This window comes from Salmo salar, chromosome ssa03 (genome assembly GCF_905237065.1).
Source record: "Salmo salar chromosome ssa03, Ssal_v3.1, whole genome shotgun sequence".
Lineage (NCBI taxonomy): Eukaryota > Metazoa > Chordata > Actinopteri > Salmoniformes > Salmonidae > Salmo > Salmo salar.
Genome location: NC_059444.1, coordinates 67,576,497 through 67,595,991, shown reverse-complemented (window position 1 = coordinate 67,595,991; position 19,495 = coordinate 67,576,497). Strand labels below are relative to the sequence as shown.

Sequence of the window (19,495 nt, the reverse complement as noted above, 5' to 3'; positions counted from 1 at the left end):
GGGGCCGGGCTCCCTGCCAACCAGGACCTCTATACCAGCCGGTTTCAGAGGAAGGCCCTAAATAATGTCAAAGACTCCAGTCACCCAAGTCATAGACTGTTCTCTGTGCTATCGCATGGCTAGCAGTAGCGATGCACCAAGTCTGGAACCAACAGACCATGAACAGCTTCTACCCCCAAGCCATGAGACAACTAATTAGTTAGTCTGGCTAGCTATTTGGTTATTTAACTATCTGCATCAACCCTTTTTGTACTAACTTTTTTTGACTCATCTCATACACTGCTGCTACTTTTATCTATCATCATATCACTTTATTAATATTTATATGTACATATCTACCTCAATTACCTCGTACCCCTGCACATTGACTCAGTAATTCTACCTCATATATATAGCCAAGTTATCATTACTCGTTGTGTATTTATTATTACTTTTATTATTACGTGTTTAACTTTTCTATTATTTCTCTATTTTCTTTCTCTCTGCATTGTTGGGAATGACACGTAAGTAATTATTTCACTGTTAGTCTGCACCTGTTGTTTACGAAGTACGTGACGAATAAAATTGTATTTGATGATTTGAGTTGATTAGAATCTAGATCCGTCTCTTTACACTACACAAGTATCTCTCCTGGACCTAGTTTGTGTTATCAAAGAGGCTCTAAAGCATTCCTGATTGGAGCATTATACCATTTTGCATTCAGGAAGTTTTTTATTAATTTTTTTATTTCACCTTTATTTAACCAGGTAGGCCAGTTGAGAAAAAGTTATCATTTACAACTGCGACCTGGCCAAGATAAAGCAAAGCAGTGCGACAAAAACAACAACACAGAGTTACACATGGGATAAACAAACGTACAGTCAATAACACAATAGAAAAATCTATATACAGCGTGTGAAAATGTAGTAAAATTAGGGAGGTAAGGCAATAAATAGGCAATAGTGGCGAAATAATTACAATTTAGCATTAACATTGGAGTGATAGATGTGGAGATGATGATGTGCAAGTAGAGATACTGGGGTGCAAAATAGCAAAAATAAATAAGAATATGGGGATGAGTTAGTTGGGTGGGCTATTTACAGATTTGTTGTGTACAGGTGCAGTGATCGGTGACAGTGACAGCTGATGTTTAAAGTTGGTGAGGGAGATATAAGTCTCCAGCTTCAGTGATTTTTGCAATTCGTTCCAGACATTGGCAGCAGAGAACTGGAAGGAAAGGCAGCCAAAGGAGGAGTTGGCTTTGGGGATGACCAGTGAAATATACCTTCTGGAGCACGTGCTAGAGGTGGGTGCTGCTATGGTGACCAGTGAGCTGAGATAAAGTGGGGCTTTACCTAGCAAAGACTTATAGATGACCTGGAGCCAGTGGGTTTGGTGACGAATATGAAGCGAGGGCCAGCCAATGAGAGCATACAGGTCGCAGTGGTGGGTAGTATATGGGGCTTTGGTGACAAAGCCGAAGTCAAGGATCGGTAGGATAGTCAGTTTTACGAGGGTATGTTTGGCAGCATGAGTGAAAGAGGCTTTGTTGCGAAATAGGAAGCCGATTCTAGATTTAATTTAGACTTAGTGTGAGTCCGGAAGGAGAGTTTACAACCTAACCAGACACCTAGGTATTTGTAGTTGTCCACATATTCTAAGTCAGAACCGTCCAGAGTAGTGATGCTCGTCGGGCGGGCGTGTGCAGGCAACGATCGGTTGAAGAGCATGCATTTAGTTTTACTAGCATTTAAGAGCAGTTGGAGGCCACGGAAGGAGTGTTGTATGGCATTGAAGCTTGTCTGGAGGTTTGTTAACACAGTGTCTAAAGAAGGGCCAGAAGTATACAGAATGGTGTCGTCTGTGTAGAGGTGGATCAGAGAATCACCAGCAGCAAGAGCGACATCGTTGATATATACAGAGAAAAGAGTCGGCCCGAGAATTAAACCCTGTGGCACCCCCATAGAGACTGCCAGAGGTCCGGACAACAGGCCCTCCGATTTGACACACTTAACTCTATCAGAGAAGTAGTTGGTGAACCAGGCGAGGCAGTCATTTGAGAAACCAAGGCTGTTGAGTTTGCCGATAAGAGTGCGGTGATTGACAGAGTCAAAAGCCTTGGCCAGGTCGATGAAGACGGCTGCACAGAACTGTCTTTTATCGATGGCGGTTATGATATCGTTTAGGACCTTGAGCGTGGCTGAGGTGCACCCATGACCAGCTCGGAAACCAGATTACATAGCGGGGAAGGTACGGTGGGATTCGAAATGGTCGGTGATCTGTTTGCTAACTTGGCTTTCGAAGACTTTAGAAAGGCATTGCAGGATGATATAGGTCTGTAACAGTTTGGGTCTAGAGTGTCTCCCCCTTTGAAGAGGGGGATGACTGTGGCAGCTTTCCAATCTTTAGGGATCTCAGACGATATGAAATAGAAGTTGGTGATTGTTGTCGCTGTAGCCAGCTGTCAATCAATCTTCTGTGAATGTGGTCTCTTAGTATCACTTTGTCAAAGCTCCCCATCCTTTTAGTGTTTCATTTATAATACCCCACATCCTTTTAGTGTTTCATTTATAATACCCCCCCATCCTTTTAGTGTTTCATTTCTAATACCCCCCATCCTTTTAGTGTTTCATTTATAATACCCCCCATCCTTTTAGTGTTTCATTTATAATACCTCATTTGGGATTAAATGTGTTTCAAAACATAGAATATGTGGAAACACCTTAAGCAGTTGGCTGCATAACTTTCTGCACTCCCCTTTCTCACGCAGTAGATTTCCATACACTCAGTTCTAATATGGTTAATATGTCTCAGGATATTTCAAAATTTCAACATCGTAGACTGCAGCTTTAACTGCTATTCCTGTGTAATTACATATTTATGTAGGACCAGCAATGTAAAGATTGTATAAGCCTTCATTCACGTAGTTTGCAGGTGAGTGTGTCTACACTCATAAGAAGCAGGTACTGTGATATGTGCTATAGCAGTAATGTATGTGTTTTTGCAGTGTAATCAGTGTAATGTGGGTACAGGGTCTCCTACCTGATCCCACACTATGCAAGGGTGTGGATCTGACTGAATATTTACACCCAGGGATTCAGGCCCCCCTGTGTGTTGGTCTGTGGGTCTGTTTACCAGCCATTATAACCCAGTTTACAGCCCCACCCATCCTCACATAGTCTATGACAGAGACATCACTGGGACAAAAGAAGAGTTATACTGAAAATAGGGTGAGAGGGATTTCATGACAAGAGGGGGAAATCAGAGGCTAAGATAAGAGTTACATGGAAAAGAAAGAATGGTTGGGAGAGGGAGTGAAGATTGAAAAGCAGAAACAGAGAGAAAGAGATATTTAAAGAAGGAGCCCTAGAGATGTTTTCTGGAGGACGATCTAAGCTCAGCTCAGATCTCTCTCTTTTGTACCCATTCTACTCTTCCCCTCCTCCACTCTTTCACACCGATCGGTCATCTCTCTCTTCCTCTTTCTCTCTTCCTCTCGCTCGCTCTTACTCTATCTCTCACTCACTCTCTCTTATTCACACTCTCTCTCTCTGTCTCTCTCTCTCTCTCTCACACACACACACACACACACACACACACACACACACACACACACACACACACACACACACACACACACACACACACACACACACACACACACACACACACACACACACACACACAGCCCTGAAAGCATGCCAAACTACCAACCTCTCCATGCTACAGTACATCTCATATGCCAGTTTCACTCACCCCCTCTCAACCTTTCTCTTTTCCTGTCCCCTCCACTCCCCCGCCATCCCTTCCTCTCTTTCCTCCCTCCATCCTTGTACACCTCCTCTTCCTCTGCTTTCCTTTCTTCCTCCCACCCCTGGGATCTGTACAGCCCCAACAATGCACAGTGAGACATACTTCTTGTTAATTTAATCTCCCATCTCTCCTCATCCATCTATTTTTCCTCCTCCATCTCCGTTATTTTGCTCTCTCATGCTTTCATGCTCTCTCTCTGTCTCTCTGTCTCTCTCTTTCTCTCTGTCTCTCTCTCTCTCTCTGTCTCTGTCTCTGTTTCTCTCTCTGTCTCTGTCTCTTTCTCTCTCACACTCACACTCTCTCACACTCTCTCACACTCTCTCACACTCTCTCACACACGTTTCTATTGACTATTTTCTGCTCTGTCAAATAGTCACATGATCAGCTTCTGGCTGGCAGAATGAGCAAAACATATTATCTCTAATGTTGCTAGCTATTCGACATGTGAGTCTGATAGATGTTGAGATGGATCTCATTAAAGAAATGAAGAGAAAGAGAGAGTAGGATTGAAGAAAATTAAGAGTAGATTTTTCTTCAATCAATCTATCTCCATTCCAGCCTCACTAATCTCCCATTCAGCTCACCTGTTTGTCTGGCACAGGCCTGAGATCAGGAATAGACCACAGCCCTGCCAACTCTACTGTTGTCTGTAGTTGAGCTATAATTAACACTGACCTGCTGTCAGCTGCATGGATGGCAACATCTACCTAGGAGAGATTTGGTTGTTGACACACAATAAGAGTGTAGTAAGTTGTATGTAATGAGGGCAGCGCCAACTCCTTAGACTGAGGATGCCAGTGACAACCGTCTCTGTGTTGTTGCATCATGTCTTATAGTGTGGAGGGCAGGAGTGATCTCTCTTCTCCACATGCATTGGTCAGTACCCTGGAGAGGGGGGTGTGTTTTTAAAGGTTACACAACGTCCATTTGAGCCCTCCTCCCAGCCCACTTTACAGTTAGTTACAGAGGAGCCTCACAGCTCAACATGTGATTCAGCACACACCAACACACACACAAACACTTGTATGCACATAGGGTAAGGGAAGCAGGTTGAAGGGATTTTTCTTTAATCTACACACTTAGTGAATCATAAAATCATCTGTTATTGTGCCCTCTACCCTCACCGTTGGACCTGGTCCTCAGTGAATGTTATTTTTGTGACTGTGGAGGGTGGAGAGGGGGGGAGAGGGGACTTCTGCTGCTACCACCACCACCCCCAGTCCTGCACCTGTTCCCTGCATTCCCCCTCCTCTCTCCTCATGTCTCCTGTCATGTCTGGGCGGTTCAGTGTACCGTGTGTGATGGGAGTAGAGTGGAAGGCTGTTGGGGGCTCTTAATGGACAGCATGTGTTTGACGTGGGCCCTTGTGCCCAGCTCTCCATCTGAACCCGCACACCCCACCCAGCAAAACACAAAACTGCTCTTTCAGAGTACACTGCTTTAGCAGCACAAAGGGACATGGCTGTTTCTCCTGAGAAAAACATACTGTACGTTGAGACAAAGCTATGTTCAAATATTTCAGCTGACCCTGTGTTAGAGTATGGTAGTCAGTGGTAGTGAGCATCACGCTACACAGTCTTGTCCACTCAGCATGGGAGTCCATCTGCAAAGTTGTCCTCTCAGTGGGGGTGAGGTCTGTCAGCAGAGCTTGGAGTGGTGGAGTAAGGTTAGACCGTGTACCGTAAGATGGAGGGAGAGAATGCATCATACATGGAGGCAGAGAAAAGCACTTTGAAAAGCAAACTGCATCTCTACAGATGTAGGATCTTAATTTCCTCATTCTTTTGTTGCTGAGAATTTTTCTGCCCAGCAGGAAATTAAAACTTGCTAAATGTATTTGAGTTTTAAAAAGGCTTCTAAAGTTTGTCATTTCCACTTAGAAATGTCAGAATTGATTTTCTCTCACGAAAAATGCATCAACCCCTACAGAAATGTCCACATAATGATTCACATTTTCTGTTGCTGCAGGATTATTTTCCTGCTGCAGAAAACTGGCTCAAATTAAGATCCTACATCTGTAATCCCCCATAACATTCATAAAACATCATATAACATACATGACATAGGTTGTTTACATGCCTGCTTACACATGAATGGCAGGCACACAGGTCAGGAATAGTATATTATGTACTCTTTAGGGAGATACACTGAGTGTACATTAGGAACATTAACAACACCTGCTCTTTCCATGACATACTGTAGACTGACCAGGTGAATCCAGGCGAACGCTATGATCCCTTATCGATGCCACTTGTTAAACCCACTTTAATCAGTGTAGATGAAGGGGAGGAGACAGGCTACAGAAGGATTTTTAAGCCTTGAGACATGAATTGTGTATGTGTACCATTCAGAGGGTGAATGGGCAAGACAAAATATTTAAGTGCCTTTGAACAGGGTATGGTAGTAGGTGCCAGGCGTGCCAGTTTGAGTGTGTCAAGAACTGCAGTGCTGCTGGGTTTTTCACGCTCAACCGTTTCTCGTGTGTACCAAGAATGGTCCACCACCCAAATAACATCCAGCCAACTTGACACAACAGTGGGAAGCACAACTTGGTGTCAAAATGGGCCAGTATCCCTGTGGAACCCTTTCAACACCTTGTAGCGTCCATGCCCCAACGAATCAAGGCTTTCTGAGGGCAAAAGGAGGTGCGACTCAGCATTAGTAAGGTGTTCCTAATGTTTTTTACATTCAGTGTCAACAGCGTGCCCTTACCAACCCAGTCATGATCTGCGTTCTTGTATCAGTATTATAGGGAACATGGATTACATTGCATTGTTACATTGTAGTCATTTAGCAGATGGTCTTATCCAGAGTGACTTACAGTAGTGAATGCATACATTTCATACATTTTTTTTCTTCGTTTATTTTTCTTTTTCGTACTGGTCCCCCGTGGGAATCGGACCCACAACCCTGGCGTTGCAAACACCATGCTCTACCAACTGAGCCACACGGGACCCGATTACAATTATTCTTTTAATGAAAGGGACAAAAGAAAAGATTTAGGATTACACCCAAGGATTAGGATTAGGATGTGGAGTTAGGATTATGATAAATGTTTTATCTGGAAGCTTGGGGTGAGAGTGATGGAGTATTCCCTGAGTTTAGTGGTGTAGTCTAAATGGTGTCTTCAAGTACTTTATGTCTTTCTGGTCTGTCCTGAACTTGTAAACACAGATGTACAGCTATGAAATATTCACCAGAGTTAAAACATTCCATGTTAGAGAACAGCTGGGAAAATACGAGTGGAGGAGACGTGGAGAACAATAAACCCTGAGGGGAGACTGCGGGGAGAAAGAGCAAAAGATCGTTTTAGGAGGTGAATCAGGGGGTTGAGCGAGGGGAAGGTAAAGGTTAAGATTTGAGGAAAATGAAGAAAGACAGGACATAAAATATGACATGTTGAAAGGAAAAGATATACACACAATGGGAAATTCCTAATGTCATACTTAAGCAAGGAGGTAGAACAGTCATTTCAGAAAGGGGCAAAATTGCTTCCTGTCTGTGTCATTTTGAATACTGGTGCTGTGAGGATGTGTATGACATGCCAGACTTTGTTGCAAAGGGGAACGGCATGGTAACTGTGTTCAGCAGTGTTGGTGTCACGACTGCTACTCAAACTGTGGTCATTGAAGGTAATGACAGTTATGTCCCCCTGTGTTTGAGTGCTAACAATGCAAGATACCAAGCTAGAAAGTATCTCTCTGCAAGGGATGCAGGTCATTTTGAAACGATTCCACCACAAACAACACATACCAGCGCTAGAACCACACTAAAGTGGGACTAGCTAGCACAATAGCTCCCTGCAAAACACCTGATCAGTAAAACATAGTTGTATAACTGTATAACCACAGTCAGGATACCTGAGCGAATGTCCACTTGCTTAGGCTCGGAAACAGAATAGTTTCAAATGTAGAGCTTTTAAACTATTCAGTCTTATGAAACATGCATAATAACTTAAATTACCATGAAGGAAATGAAGAGGACACACTGTTTTAACATTCATCATCACATTAGATAGTCCCTGGCCACGACCCAGAAGTGTGTGACTAAGAGTAAAGGAAGAGCTTTCTAGTTGGACGGGTGTTGGGTGTTGGGCGCTGCGCTCTGCGGGTGGTGAAATATCAGATATTTCTTTGAAAAATACATTTTTTTTAAACTATTCTGCCCCTTTAAAGGATTGTTTTTATACTGGTTGATATTAAAAGGGACCGGCCCACATTGTAAACAGTACTGCCATGTTTCACATTGTGACCATCCAATCACTGGTTAGGAATTATGACTGACCAGGGATTTGTTGATATGAGTTCTGACAGCAGCACAGCTGGACCAGTCAGATACAAGCACATTGGTGTGTGTGAGAGAGAGATACTGTAGACAGTGATTGAGTGTGAGAGAGGGAGGAAGAGAGAGACAGAGAGAGAGATACTGTAGACAGTGATTGAGTGTGAGAGAGGGAAGAAGAGAGAGACAGAGAGAGAGATACTGTAGACAGTGATTGAGTGTGAGAGAGGGAAGAAGAGAGAGACAGAGAGAGAGATACTGTAGACAGTGATTGAGTGTGAGAGAGGGAGGAAGAGAGAGACAGAGAGAGAGCAGCAGAGGGAGGTTGAGGAGGTGTCAGGGTGTAAATAATGTGTCTGAACATCACCGGTCCAACAAGTCAGATGAAAGTGAGACTGGCACAAAAAACAACAAACCCACAACTGGGTTTGTACAAGAAGGCACCTGAATGGGAATAATGTCCTCACTACTGTACTGTACTGTGTCTTATTGAACAATGTACTGCTAATGACACAATGCCATACATTTTCTCAGATGTCTTTAAAATGTATTACTGTGAGATGGACAGTTCTCAGAATGTAACGATTCAAATCCAACCCAGATCCCTCCCAGATCATATGTAAAATAATGCTAGGGGAAAATGATATGACTCACTCCTACTTCAAAATATCTGTTTCTCTCCAGGCTGTTGGGGATAAAGATACACAATGAGAGAATAACATTAGCTTGGTATGTGATAAATCAGGGGCTTTGGGTATCATTGTTGATAAGATAATGTTGTATCTGTAATAGCCTACATTATTTCAGATGTGTTACTTAAACATGAACCTACTCCGCATACTCATTGTCAGGATAGAACATACAGTATCATTTAATATAACGCCAATTATAAAGTATATGAGGTTATGTTTAGCTCTTATGTATCTTTCAGTGATGCTGCTGGTCATCACTAGTTCTTCATTGCTCTTACAATGATCTCCCTTGAATCATTCTGAATGAGGACAATATACCTCCATACTTTATGCAATCACAAATCCTGCTGAGAGGAAATGAAATTGCACAATATTGTGAACTCATCTCTACAATTATATTCTTCACCATGACAACCGCACATGGCATAACATGTCTCTCTCTCAAGGGAGGGTAGAGAGAGGGAAGACAACAAATATATAAATATCTAAGTACCCTAGTGTGTGTGTGTGTGTGTGTGTGTGTGTGTGTGTGTGTGTGTGTGTGTGTGTGTGTGTGTGTGTGTGTGTGTGTGTGTGTGTGTGTCGCAGATGTCTGCAGTGTCTATGGTCAGAGGGAGATGGAGCGCAGATAATATCCTAAGGGAGTGTGAAGCTGAAACATGTCCCATCACCCAGCACCATGTCCCCTCACCCAGCACCATGTCCCCTCACCCAGCACCATGTCCCCTCACCCAGCATCATGTCCCCTCACCCAGCATCATGTCCCTAGCTAAGTGGAAGGAAAGGGGCTATTACTGTCCCTTCACTTCCCTGATAAATGAGGCCATACAGCTAAGATTTATTGTGTGTATTTGAGTTACAAAGTGAGATGCAGCTCCATTCCACCATACTACTGTACAGTGTATATTCCATTTGATACAAAAAGTAATGGAAAAGTATATTTTGGTCTATTCAAGATGGGGGAAAATATTACATGGAGAAACCATTTTCATATATATTTTTTAAACTGTAGGACGACTTGCAATTGAGTTGATATCTCAGTAGTGTATTATTATCTCTGATATCCATGGATCTGCCTATATAAGAAAAACCCTGGAATCAGACTTTGAACATGTCACAGGGGATGTCAGCTCATATAACTGGTTTGGAGGATGCTTATGTTCACATTCACACTACTCTTCACACACAGCATCCAAAAATACACCCACTGCTCCTCCATAGTAGACTCAGGCGCGCCGGCACCGATACCAATGCAAGCAGTTCTCCTTCTATCTCACACTCTTTTCACCCTCCTCACTCCCAGTCTCTCTTTCGCTCTCTGATATTCTTTGTTTTCTCTCTTCATGTTGCAGTAGAATTCTATTTATTCTGTCTTTATTCCATCTTCCTCCTCTCCCCTGTAGATGCTCCCTTCTCTCGCTCTCTCTTCCTCCAGCTTTCTCTCTCTCTCTCTCTCTCTCTCTCTCTCTCCACTCTCTCTCTGTCTCCCGCTGCACTGGTCAGGCTTACAGTAGGTGCTCTCTCCCTCTATTGATCTTCACCGGACCTCTCTCTCGCTCCCATCACTCCTATGCCTCTCTCCGTGGATGAGGGGAACCGGGACTTGACTCTCCCTCCTTCCTCTCCTCCTCCGCCACCTCCTCCTCCTCTTCTTGCCTAACGCGGGGATCATGTTCTATTTCCAGCTGGTGATCATGGCAGGGACGGTTCTCCTGGCGTACTACTTTGAGTACACAGACACGTTCCCCGTGCACATCCAGGGCTTCTTCTGCTACGACAAGACGTTCTCCAAGCCCTACCCCGGCCCGGATGAAACCAGCAAGATACCCCCACTGCTGGTCTACTCACTGGTTACAGGCATCCCCTGCTTCACGGTAAGACCATGTGGTTAATCCGTGTGTGGGGGGGGGGGCTCTGGTCGATGAAGACAACTTGTCAGTGTGGGAAGTGAGAGCATGAGTGCATGTATGTGTGGTATTCCAAGGGGGTGTGTTTGAGAACCTGGATGTGTTTTGTATGATTACCCGATCCTATGTTTGTTTGTGTATCATAGGGGAGGGGCTACGGTTCTGTATATTACTATTCATCATTTGTCTGAATGTTGGATCCTGTCTGTCATTTGGTGAGTCAAAGCATCTCCAGTGCATCTCTGCTTTATGACAGACATGGTGAACAGATTGGTGAGCCACGTGGAGCCCCCTCCCTCCATTTCAGAGCCTGTCACAGAAAGGTGTGTGTGTGTGTGTGTGTGTGTGTGTGTGTGTGTGTGTGTGTGTGTGTGTGTGTGTGTGTGTGTGTGTGTGTGTGTGTGTGTGTGTGTGTGTGTGTGTGTGTGTGTGTGTGTGTGTGTGTGTGTGTGTGTGTGTCTGTGTGTGTGTGTGTGTGTGTGGTCAGCCAGGGAGGAGAGCTCAGGCTTGTGGAGAAAGCTGTGTATGGACAGATATAAATAGAGATTGGGTGAAGATAGTCACACCACGTAAAGATGTAATGGAAACAAACAGAGTCGGAGAAACATTGGCGAGAGAGTGAGAAAACAGAACATGGAAACAGCAACATTTTAGAGGCTGTGAGGGTGATAAGGTCAGTGGGTTTTATTTGAAAGAGACAGAGAAATAGACAGAAAGGTCAATTGAATCGAGATGTGAGAAGATGAGAGACAATAACGAGAGACAAAGAACCACAGAGATGGTGGATAGAAAAGAGATGGTAATGTGGATGGAAGGGTACCAATGTTGTGGAGCTGTCAGTGTGAGAGATTCAGTGGGTGTAAAAAATGGAGCACCTGGCACTGAACAACACAGGCCAAACCTGCTTCCTTGTTTCAGACAACAGACAATACTGGCCTTAGCTGAAAACAACCTCAGTCTACACAATAAAAGACCACAACAGCTTTAAAGTGCATTAACCAAGATTTGACCTGGGTCAAGCCTTATTTCACTGCCTCAGAGTACAGCCAAAACCTGACCTAACCTTAACTGACAGGAGCCAATCACGTAACCAGTGGGCAGGCATATTCATGACACCTCCCGCCTATAGTACCTCTGTCATTTTGTTGCTGACTCTAGTCTAGAGGCATTTGATCCCTTTTCCCAACAGCTACAGTACAGTGCACCAGTCAGTCCTTTACCTTTGCTTGTTAGACAGTGTATTTGGGTCAGTGCCAGTCCTCCAGGGCTAGTAGTTGGCACTATCCTCCTTACTCATCTTCCCAGGGGTCCCCTCTTTCCTAATTAAAGTAGTCAGTCATCCTTTGACGTCTCAGCTCTGCATTAGCTGCCATTCCCCTGTTTAGAGGCCAACAGTATCCACACAGACCAAAGAGGGAACCTTGTTTGGCCACTTTCACGCCTCGTCTGTGACTTTTCAGTTGGTGCTTGTTGATAATTGACCCCTTTTCTCAGAATGCTGCGTTATGTATGAAGTACTACTGTATGATGGCCCTGTACAGTGATACGGCCACAGATCTCATAGCTGTTTTATGTACAACACCGTGTCGGAACTTTGTCCCGAGTGCCTGTGGTGGTCAGCAGTCCAGTGGTTAGACCTAGTATTTGTAGAAATGACATCGTGATGATGTAGTGTCAGCATCCAGTGGGCTCTACTAGAAAGGGGTTGTGAGTGACCTAGGAAAAAGTGTGAAAAAAATGTGAGGGTGGATGATGAATGGGCAGCAGTTGATATCACGCTGAGGTAATGACGGGATCCTCTACACCAGTGTTATCACGCTGAGATAATGACAGGATCCTCTACATCAGTGTTATCACACTGAGGTAATGACGGGATCCTCTACACCAGTGTTATCACGCTGAGATAATGACAGGATCCTCTACATCAGTGTTATCATGCTGAGGTAATGACAGGAACCTCTACACCAGTGTTATCATGCTGAGGTAATGACAGGATCCTTTACACCAGTGTTATCATGCTGAGGTAATGACAGGATCCTCTACATCAGTGTTATCATGCTGAGGTAATGACAGGAACCTCTACATCAGTGTTATCACGCTGAGGTAATGACAGGATCCTCTACATCAGTGTTATCATGCTGAGGTAATGACAGGAACCTCTACACCAGTGTTATCACGCTGAGGTAATGACAGGATCCTCTACACCAGTGTTATCATGCTGAGGTAATGACAGGATCCTTTACACCAGTGTTATCATGCTGAGGTAATGACAGGATCCTCTACACCAGCGTTATCACGCTGAGGTAATGACAGGATCCTCTACATCAGTGTTATCACGCTGAGGTAATGACAGGATCCTCTACATCAGTGTTATCATGCTGAGGTAATGACAGGATCCTCTACACCAGTGTTATCATGCTGAGGTAATGACAGGATCCTTTACACCAGTGTTATCATGCTGAGATAATGACAGGATCCTCTACACCAGTGTTATCACGCTGAGGTAATGACAGGATCCTCTACATCAGTGTTATCACGCTGAGGTAATGACAGGATCCTCCACATCAGTGTTATCACGCTGAGGTAATGACAGGATCCTCTACACCAGTGCTATCATGCTGAGGTAATGACAGGATCCTCTACACCAGTGTTATCATGCTGAGGTAATGACAGGATCCTCTACACCAGTGCTATCATGCTGAGGTAATGACAGGAACCTCGACATCAGTGTTATCATGCTGAGGTAATGACAGGATCCTATACATCAGTGTTATCATGCTGAGGTAATGACAGGATCCTCTACATCAGTGTTATCACGCTGAGATAATGACAGGATCCTCTACATCAGTGTTATCACACTGAGGTAATGACGGGATCCTCTACACCAGTGTTATCACGCTGAGATAATGACAGGATCCTCTACACCAGTGTTATCACGCTGAGGTAATGACGGGATCCTCTACACCAGTGTTATCACACTGAGGTAATGACAGGATCCTCTACATCAGTGTTATCATGCTGAGGTAATGACAGGAACCTCTACACCAGTGTTATCATGCTGAGGTAATGACAGGATCCTTTACACCAGTGTTATCATGCTGAGGTAATGACAGGATCCTCTACATCAGTGTTATCATGCTGAGGTAATGACAGGAACCTCTACATCAGTGTTATCACGCTGAGGTAATGACAGGATCCTCTACATCAGTGTTATCATGCTGAGGTAATGACAGGAACCTCTACACCAGTGTTATCACGCTGAGGTAATGACAGGATCCTCTACACCAGTGTTATCATGCTGAGGTAATGACAGGATCCTTTACACCAGTGTTATCATGCTGAGGTAATGACAGGATCCTCTACACCAGTGTTATCACGCTGAGGTAATGACAGGATCCTTTACACCAGTGTTATCACGCTGAGGTAATGACAGGATCCTCTACACCAGTGCTATCATGCTGAGGTAATGACAGGATCCTCTACACCAGTGCTATCATGCTGAGGTAATGACAGGATCCTCTACACCAGTGTTATCATGCTGAGGTAATGACAGGATCCTCTACACCAGTGTTATCATGCTGAGGTAATGACAGGATCCTCTACATCAGTGTTATCACGCTGAGGTAATGACAGGATCCTCCACATCAGTGTTATCACGCTGAGGTAATGACAGGATCCTATACATCAGTGTTATCATGCTGAGGTAATGACAGGATCCTCTACATCAGTGTTATCACGCTGAGGTAATGACAGGATCCTTTACACCAGTGTTATCATGCTGAGGTAATGACAGGATCCTTTACACCAGTGTTATCACGCTGAGGTAATGACAGGATCCTTTACACCAGTGTTATCATGCTGAGGTAATGACAGGATCCTTTACACCAGTGTTATCACGCTGAGGTAATGACAGGATCCTTTACACCAGTGTTATCACGCTGAGGTAATGACAGGATCCTTTACACCAGTGTTATCACGCTGAGGTAATGACAGGATCCTTTACACCAGTGTTATCACGCTGAGGTAATGACAGGATCCTTTACACCAGTGTTATCATGCTGAGGTAATGACAGGATCCTCTTTACCAGTGTTATCATGCTGAGGTAATGACAGGAACCTCTACACCAGTGTTATCACACTGAGGTAATGATAGGAACCTCCATGTTATCATGCTGAGGTCATTTATTTTTATTTTTTATTTTTATTTAGCTAGGCAAGTCAGTTAAGAACAAATTCTTATTTTACAATGACGGCCTATCCCGGCCAAAACTTCCCCTAACTCAAATGACACTGGGCCAATTGTGCACCGCCCTATGGGATTCCCGATGATAGCCAGTTGTGATACAGCCCGGGATCGAACCAGGGTCTGTAGTAATGCCTCTAGCACTAAGGTGCAGTGCCTTAGACCACTGTGCCACTCAAGATGACAGTATGCTCTACACCAGTGTTTTCCAACTCCAACAGTACACATTTTTGCTGTTTTTGCAAACACATTTCATTCAATTAATCTAGGGCTTGATGATTAGTTGACAAGTTGAATCAAGTATGCTTGTCCAGGGTTGCAATAAAAATGTGTACTATTGGGGGTACCGGAGTACCAGGGTTGGGAAACTCTGCTTTACACAGAAGCAGAGCTGAATCCCTGCAGGGAGCCAGACCCCATGGAGTTTACATTCAGCTGGAGTGACGTCATTCGGATGCTGGCTTTTGATTCAATGTCATCTCAAAAACACTGTGTGTGTGTGTCGGTCTGTGTGTGTGTGTGTGTGTGTGTGTGTGTGTGTGTGTGTGTGTCAACTGAATTATTCCAGAAAAACAAGTGAACTTTAAAAAGACAGCTGCATTTATTTATATATTAATGCATTCCATCCAGTAGGATACTGTGGGCTTTTACCCCAAGGCTGTTGCTGCATTTGCAGTTACTGTGGCCCCCGCTCCACACGCAGTACCCCAAGGCTGTTGCTGCATTTGCAGTTACTGTGGCCCCCGCTCCACACGCAGTACCCCAAGGCTGTTGCTTCATTTACAGTTACTGTGGCCCCCGCTCCACACGCAGTACCCCAAGGCTGTTGCTGCATTTACAGTTACTGTGGCCCCCGCTCCACACGCAGTACCCCAAGGCTGTTGCTGCATTTACAGTTACTGTGGCCCCCGCTCCACACGCAGATGGTCACACACATGCAAGCAAGCGCGTGCACACACACTTGAGTTTGGTTCATTTGTAGGGAATCTTAGAAGTAGGTCTGAGGCTTAATTACATTTTACATTTTAGTCATTTGGCAACTTACAGTTAGTGCATTCATCTTAAGACAGATTGGTGGGACAATCACATATCACAGGCATAAAAATGAACACTTTCCTCAATAACGTAGCTATCAGTAGAGTCAGTGCTAGAAAGGCGGGGTCAAGTGCTGTTTATGTTTTTTTTGGGGGGGGGCAGGGTCGAGGTGAGGAGGATGATTATTTAAGAAAATGTTTGAAGAGGTAGGGTTTCGAATGTTTTCAAAAGATGTGCAGGGACTCTGCTGTCCTAGCTTCATGGGGAAGCTGGTTCCACCATTGGGTTCCAAGACAGAGAAGAGCTTGGACTGGGCTGAGCGAGAGCTGCCCCCCGTAGGGGTGGGAGGGCCAAGAGACCTGGGGTGGCAGAAGTGCTTGGATTGGGGTGTAGGGTTTGAGCACAGCCTGAAGGTAGGGAGGGGTAGTTCCTCTTGCTGGTCCGTAGGTAAGCACCATGGTCTTGTAGGGAATGCGGGCTTCGACTGGAAGCCAGTGTCGTGTGAGGAGGAGCGGGCTGACCTGAGAGAACATGTCTTATAGTATATTCTATCTGACAGTTGATGAGTGTGTATGTGTGTGTCTACATTGTCATGCAGAGATGTAGTGAGATCTGACGTTTCATCCCCAAGAGTCCTTTATTAATCCCCCCATCAAAATCTCTGCCTAGATAAAGATATGGATCCTCTGCTTAATCTGCCCTCTCACTTCAGCCTTAATGGACTACCACTTGGCCTACCAAACCTGCTCACCAGAGAATACTTTTCCAGCATATACTGTATTGTAGGCCTATGAGAGAAATACTGAATCTGGGGGGAATCCCAATACTCTACCGTGGCAAATCATCCTCTTCTACTCCAACAGTTATCTGAGAGGACAGAACAGATGGAAACGATCTGGTTAGTGCCCATTATGTGTGTCTCATTGAGGAGAGGCTGAATCTAACAGGAACCTGAGGAATTCACACTAGCAGTCCTTGGTTTTGCTAGCAAATAGGCTCATACCATTACACGTCTGCCCATCCAGTCTCTTCATATCAGGAAAGGGTAATGGGGATGACAGGTAGCCCTAATGGAAGAGAAGCGAGAGTTTTGGGACTCCTCTGTCTGTGTTTAAAATAGACTAGAGCAGGGATCGTCAACTAGATTCAGCCATGGGCAATGTTTTTTTCTTGAGTGGATGGTCGTGGGGTTGGAACATATTTTCAAATAATTTGTAGACTGCAAATGAACTGCAAGAAGCCCAAACAGAATTAATATTTGACTAAAACATAATAATTTCAAACCTTACTTACATTTGTATACGATCAAGTGTGTCTGTGTGTTATGGGAATACTAGGAACAGATTTCTTGGAGCTGATTTCCTGGTGTTTGTACAGTATTTTATGTCCAACAATGAAAATGATAAATAATACAAATTTAATTTAAAAAACCTACTTTTCTTTTGTCAGAAAATGGGCCAAATTCGCACAGGCTTGCCAGTTGGGGAAACCTGGATAAGTTAACATTACCATGTAATTTCTTATCTATACCCTTACTTTAGCGACATCAAAGTAATAAGGGATCGTGTAAGTAAGATGTCATCTAAGATTAGCGTCTCTTAACAGTTAGCCTTTAGAAATGGGGTTAGATGCCAGCTCTATCAGTGAGCTCCAGAACTGCTTGTTCAGTACAGTTCCATCAGGCCAAGTGGAAGTGAGATCTCATGCACATGATCCAACTGGCAGACAGAAAGGTTTCAGGTGTCCCATACCGTGTCAGCTGACTTTGCTCTCCTCACCCTTCCTCACCCCTCCATGTCTCGCCTCCCAATTAACACCTCTCGTCTCGGAGCTGACGGGAGTCTTTGCTCGTTAGCGAGCATTCTAATTACCACGCAGATGATGGCAATTTAACCCAGAGAAGATGTATTCTCTCCTGCGTCTCCATGCTGCTCAGAGGCTGGGAGGGGTGGGGGTGGGGTAGATCAGCTTTAATATTGCAGATAGATTGTGGCTTCCATCAATGTAATTGTCTGCATAATTTCCAATCCCCCATATATATTTTTTGTAAATATATACACTAAAAAGTTTGGGGTCACTTAGAAATGTCCATGTTTTTGAAAGAAAAGCACATTTTTTTGTCCATTAAAATAACATCAAATTGATCAGAAATACTGTAAATGTTGTAAATGACTATTGTAGCTGGAAATGGCAGATTTTATTATGGAATATCTACGTAGGTGTACAGAGGCCCATTATGAGCAACCATCACTCCTGTGTTCCAACGGCACGTTGTGTTAGTTAATCCAAGTTTATAATTTTAAAAGGCTAATTGTTCATTAGAAAACCCTTTGCAATTATGTTAGCACAGCTGAAAACTGTTGTTCTGATTAAAGAAGCAATAACTCTGGCCTTCGATAGACTAGTTGAGTATCTGGAGCATCCGCATTTGTGGGTTTGATTACAGGCTCAAAATGGCCCGAAACAAAGAACATTCTTCTGAAACTCATCAGTCTATTCTTGTTCTGAGAAATGAAGGCTATTCCATGCGAGAAATTGCCAAGAGACTGAAGATCTTGTACAACGCTGTGTACTACTCCCTGCGCAGAACAGCGCAAACTGGCACAAACCAGAATAGAAAGAGGAGTGGGAGGCCTCGGTGCACAACTGAGCAAGAGGACAAGTACATTAGAGTGTCTAGTTTAAGAAACAGACACCTCACAAGTCCTCAACTGGCAGCTTCATTAAATAGTACCCACAAAACACCAGTCTCAATGCCAACAGTGAAGAGGCGACTCCAGGATGCTGGCCTTCTAGGCAGGGCTGCAAAGAAAAAGCCATATCTCAGACTGGCAAATAAAAAGAAAAGATTAAGATGGGCAAAATAACACAGACACTGGACAGAGGAACTCTGCTTAGAAGGCCAGCATCCCGGAGTCGCCTCTTCGCTGTTGACGATGAGACTGGTGTTTTTCCACATTAAGTTACGTTATAGCTTTATTCTAAAATGGATTACATTTTTTTTAAATCCTCAGCAATCTACATACAATACCCCATAATGACAAATCGAAAACAGGTTTTTAGAATTTTTTTGAAATGTATTAAAAGCAAAAAACCTTATTTACATAAGTATTCAGACCCTTTGCTATGAGACTCAAAATTGAGCTCAGGTGCATCCTGTTTGCATTGATCATTCTTCAGATGTTTCTACAACTTGATTGGAGTCCACCTGTGGTAAATTCAATTGATTGGACATGATTTGGAAAGGCACACACCTGTCTATATAAGGTCCCACAGTTGACAGATCAGTGGTCGCCGACCAGTTGATCACTGGTTGATCTTCAAGACATTCCTAGTTTATCACCAAATATTTCTGTGGAAAAGCCAACGAACGATAAAGGCTTGCGCTCCTTTTTTAAAATCGTGTTAAGCTGTTGAGGGTAGGTGCACTTGATTCAAAAGTCCTGTGCACCGGGTAAGCAAAGTGTTCCCATGAGACAAACTCCGCCTACCCGGCGGACCGGCACATCTGTGACTAAATCAAGCGCACCTACAGCGCTGCCCAA

The 19,495-nt window shown here is 44.0% G+C and overlaps 1 protein-coding gene across 3 annotated transcripts in view; it reads left to right on the top strand.

Moving 5' to 3' along the window:
- Positions 1 to 19,495, top strand: part of plppr2a (phospholipid phosphatase related 2a) — a 56,728-nt gene that overhangs the window by 12,524 nt on the left and 24,709 nt on the right. For all 3 annotated transcript variants that reach the window (XM_014193518.2, XM_014193520.2, XM_014193519.2), the window contains exon 3: positions 10,451 to 10,639. In XM_014193518.2, coding sequence (XP_014048993.1) covers positions 10,451 to 10,639 — 189 coding nt within the window. The remainder of the gene's footprint in view (positions 1 to 10,450; positions 10,640 to 19,495) is intronic.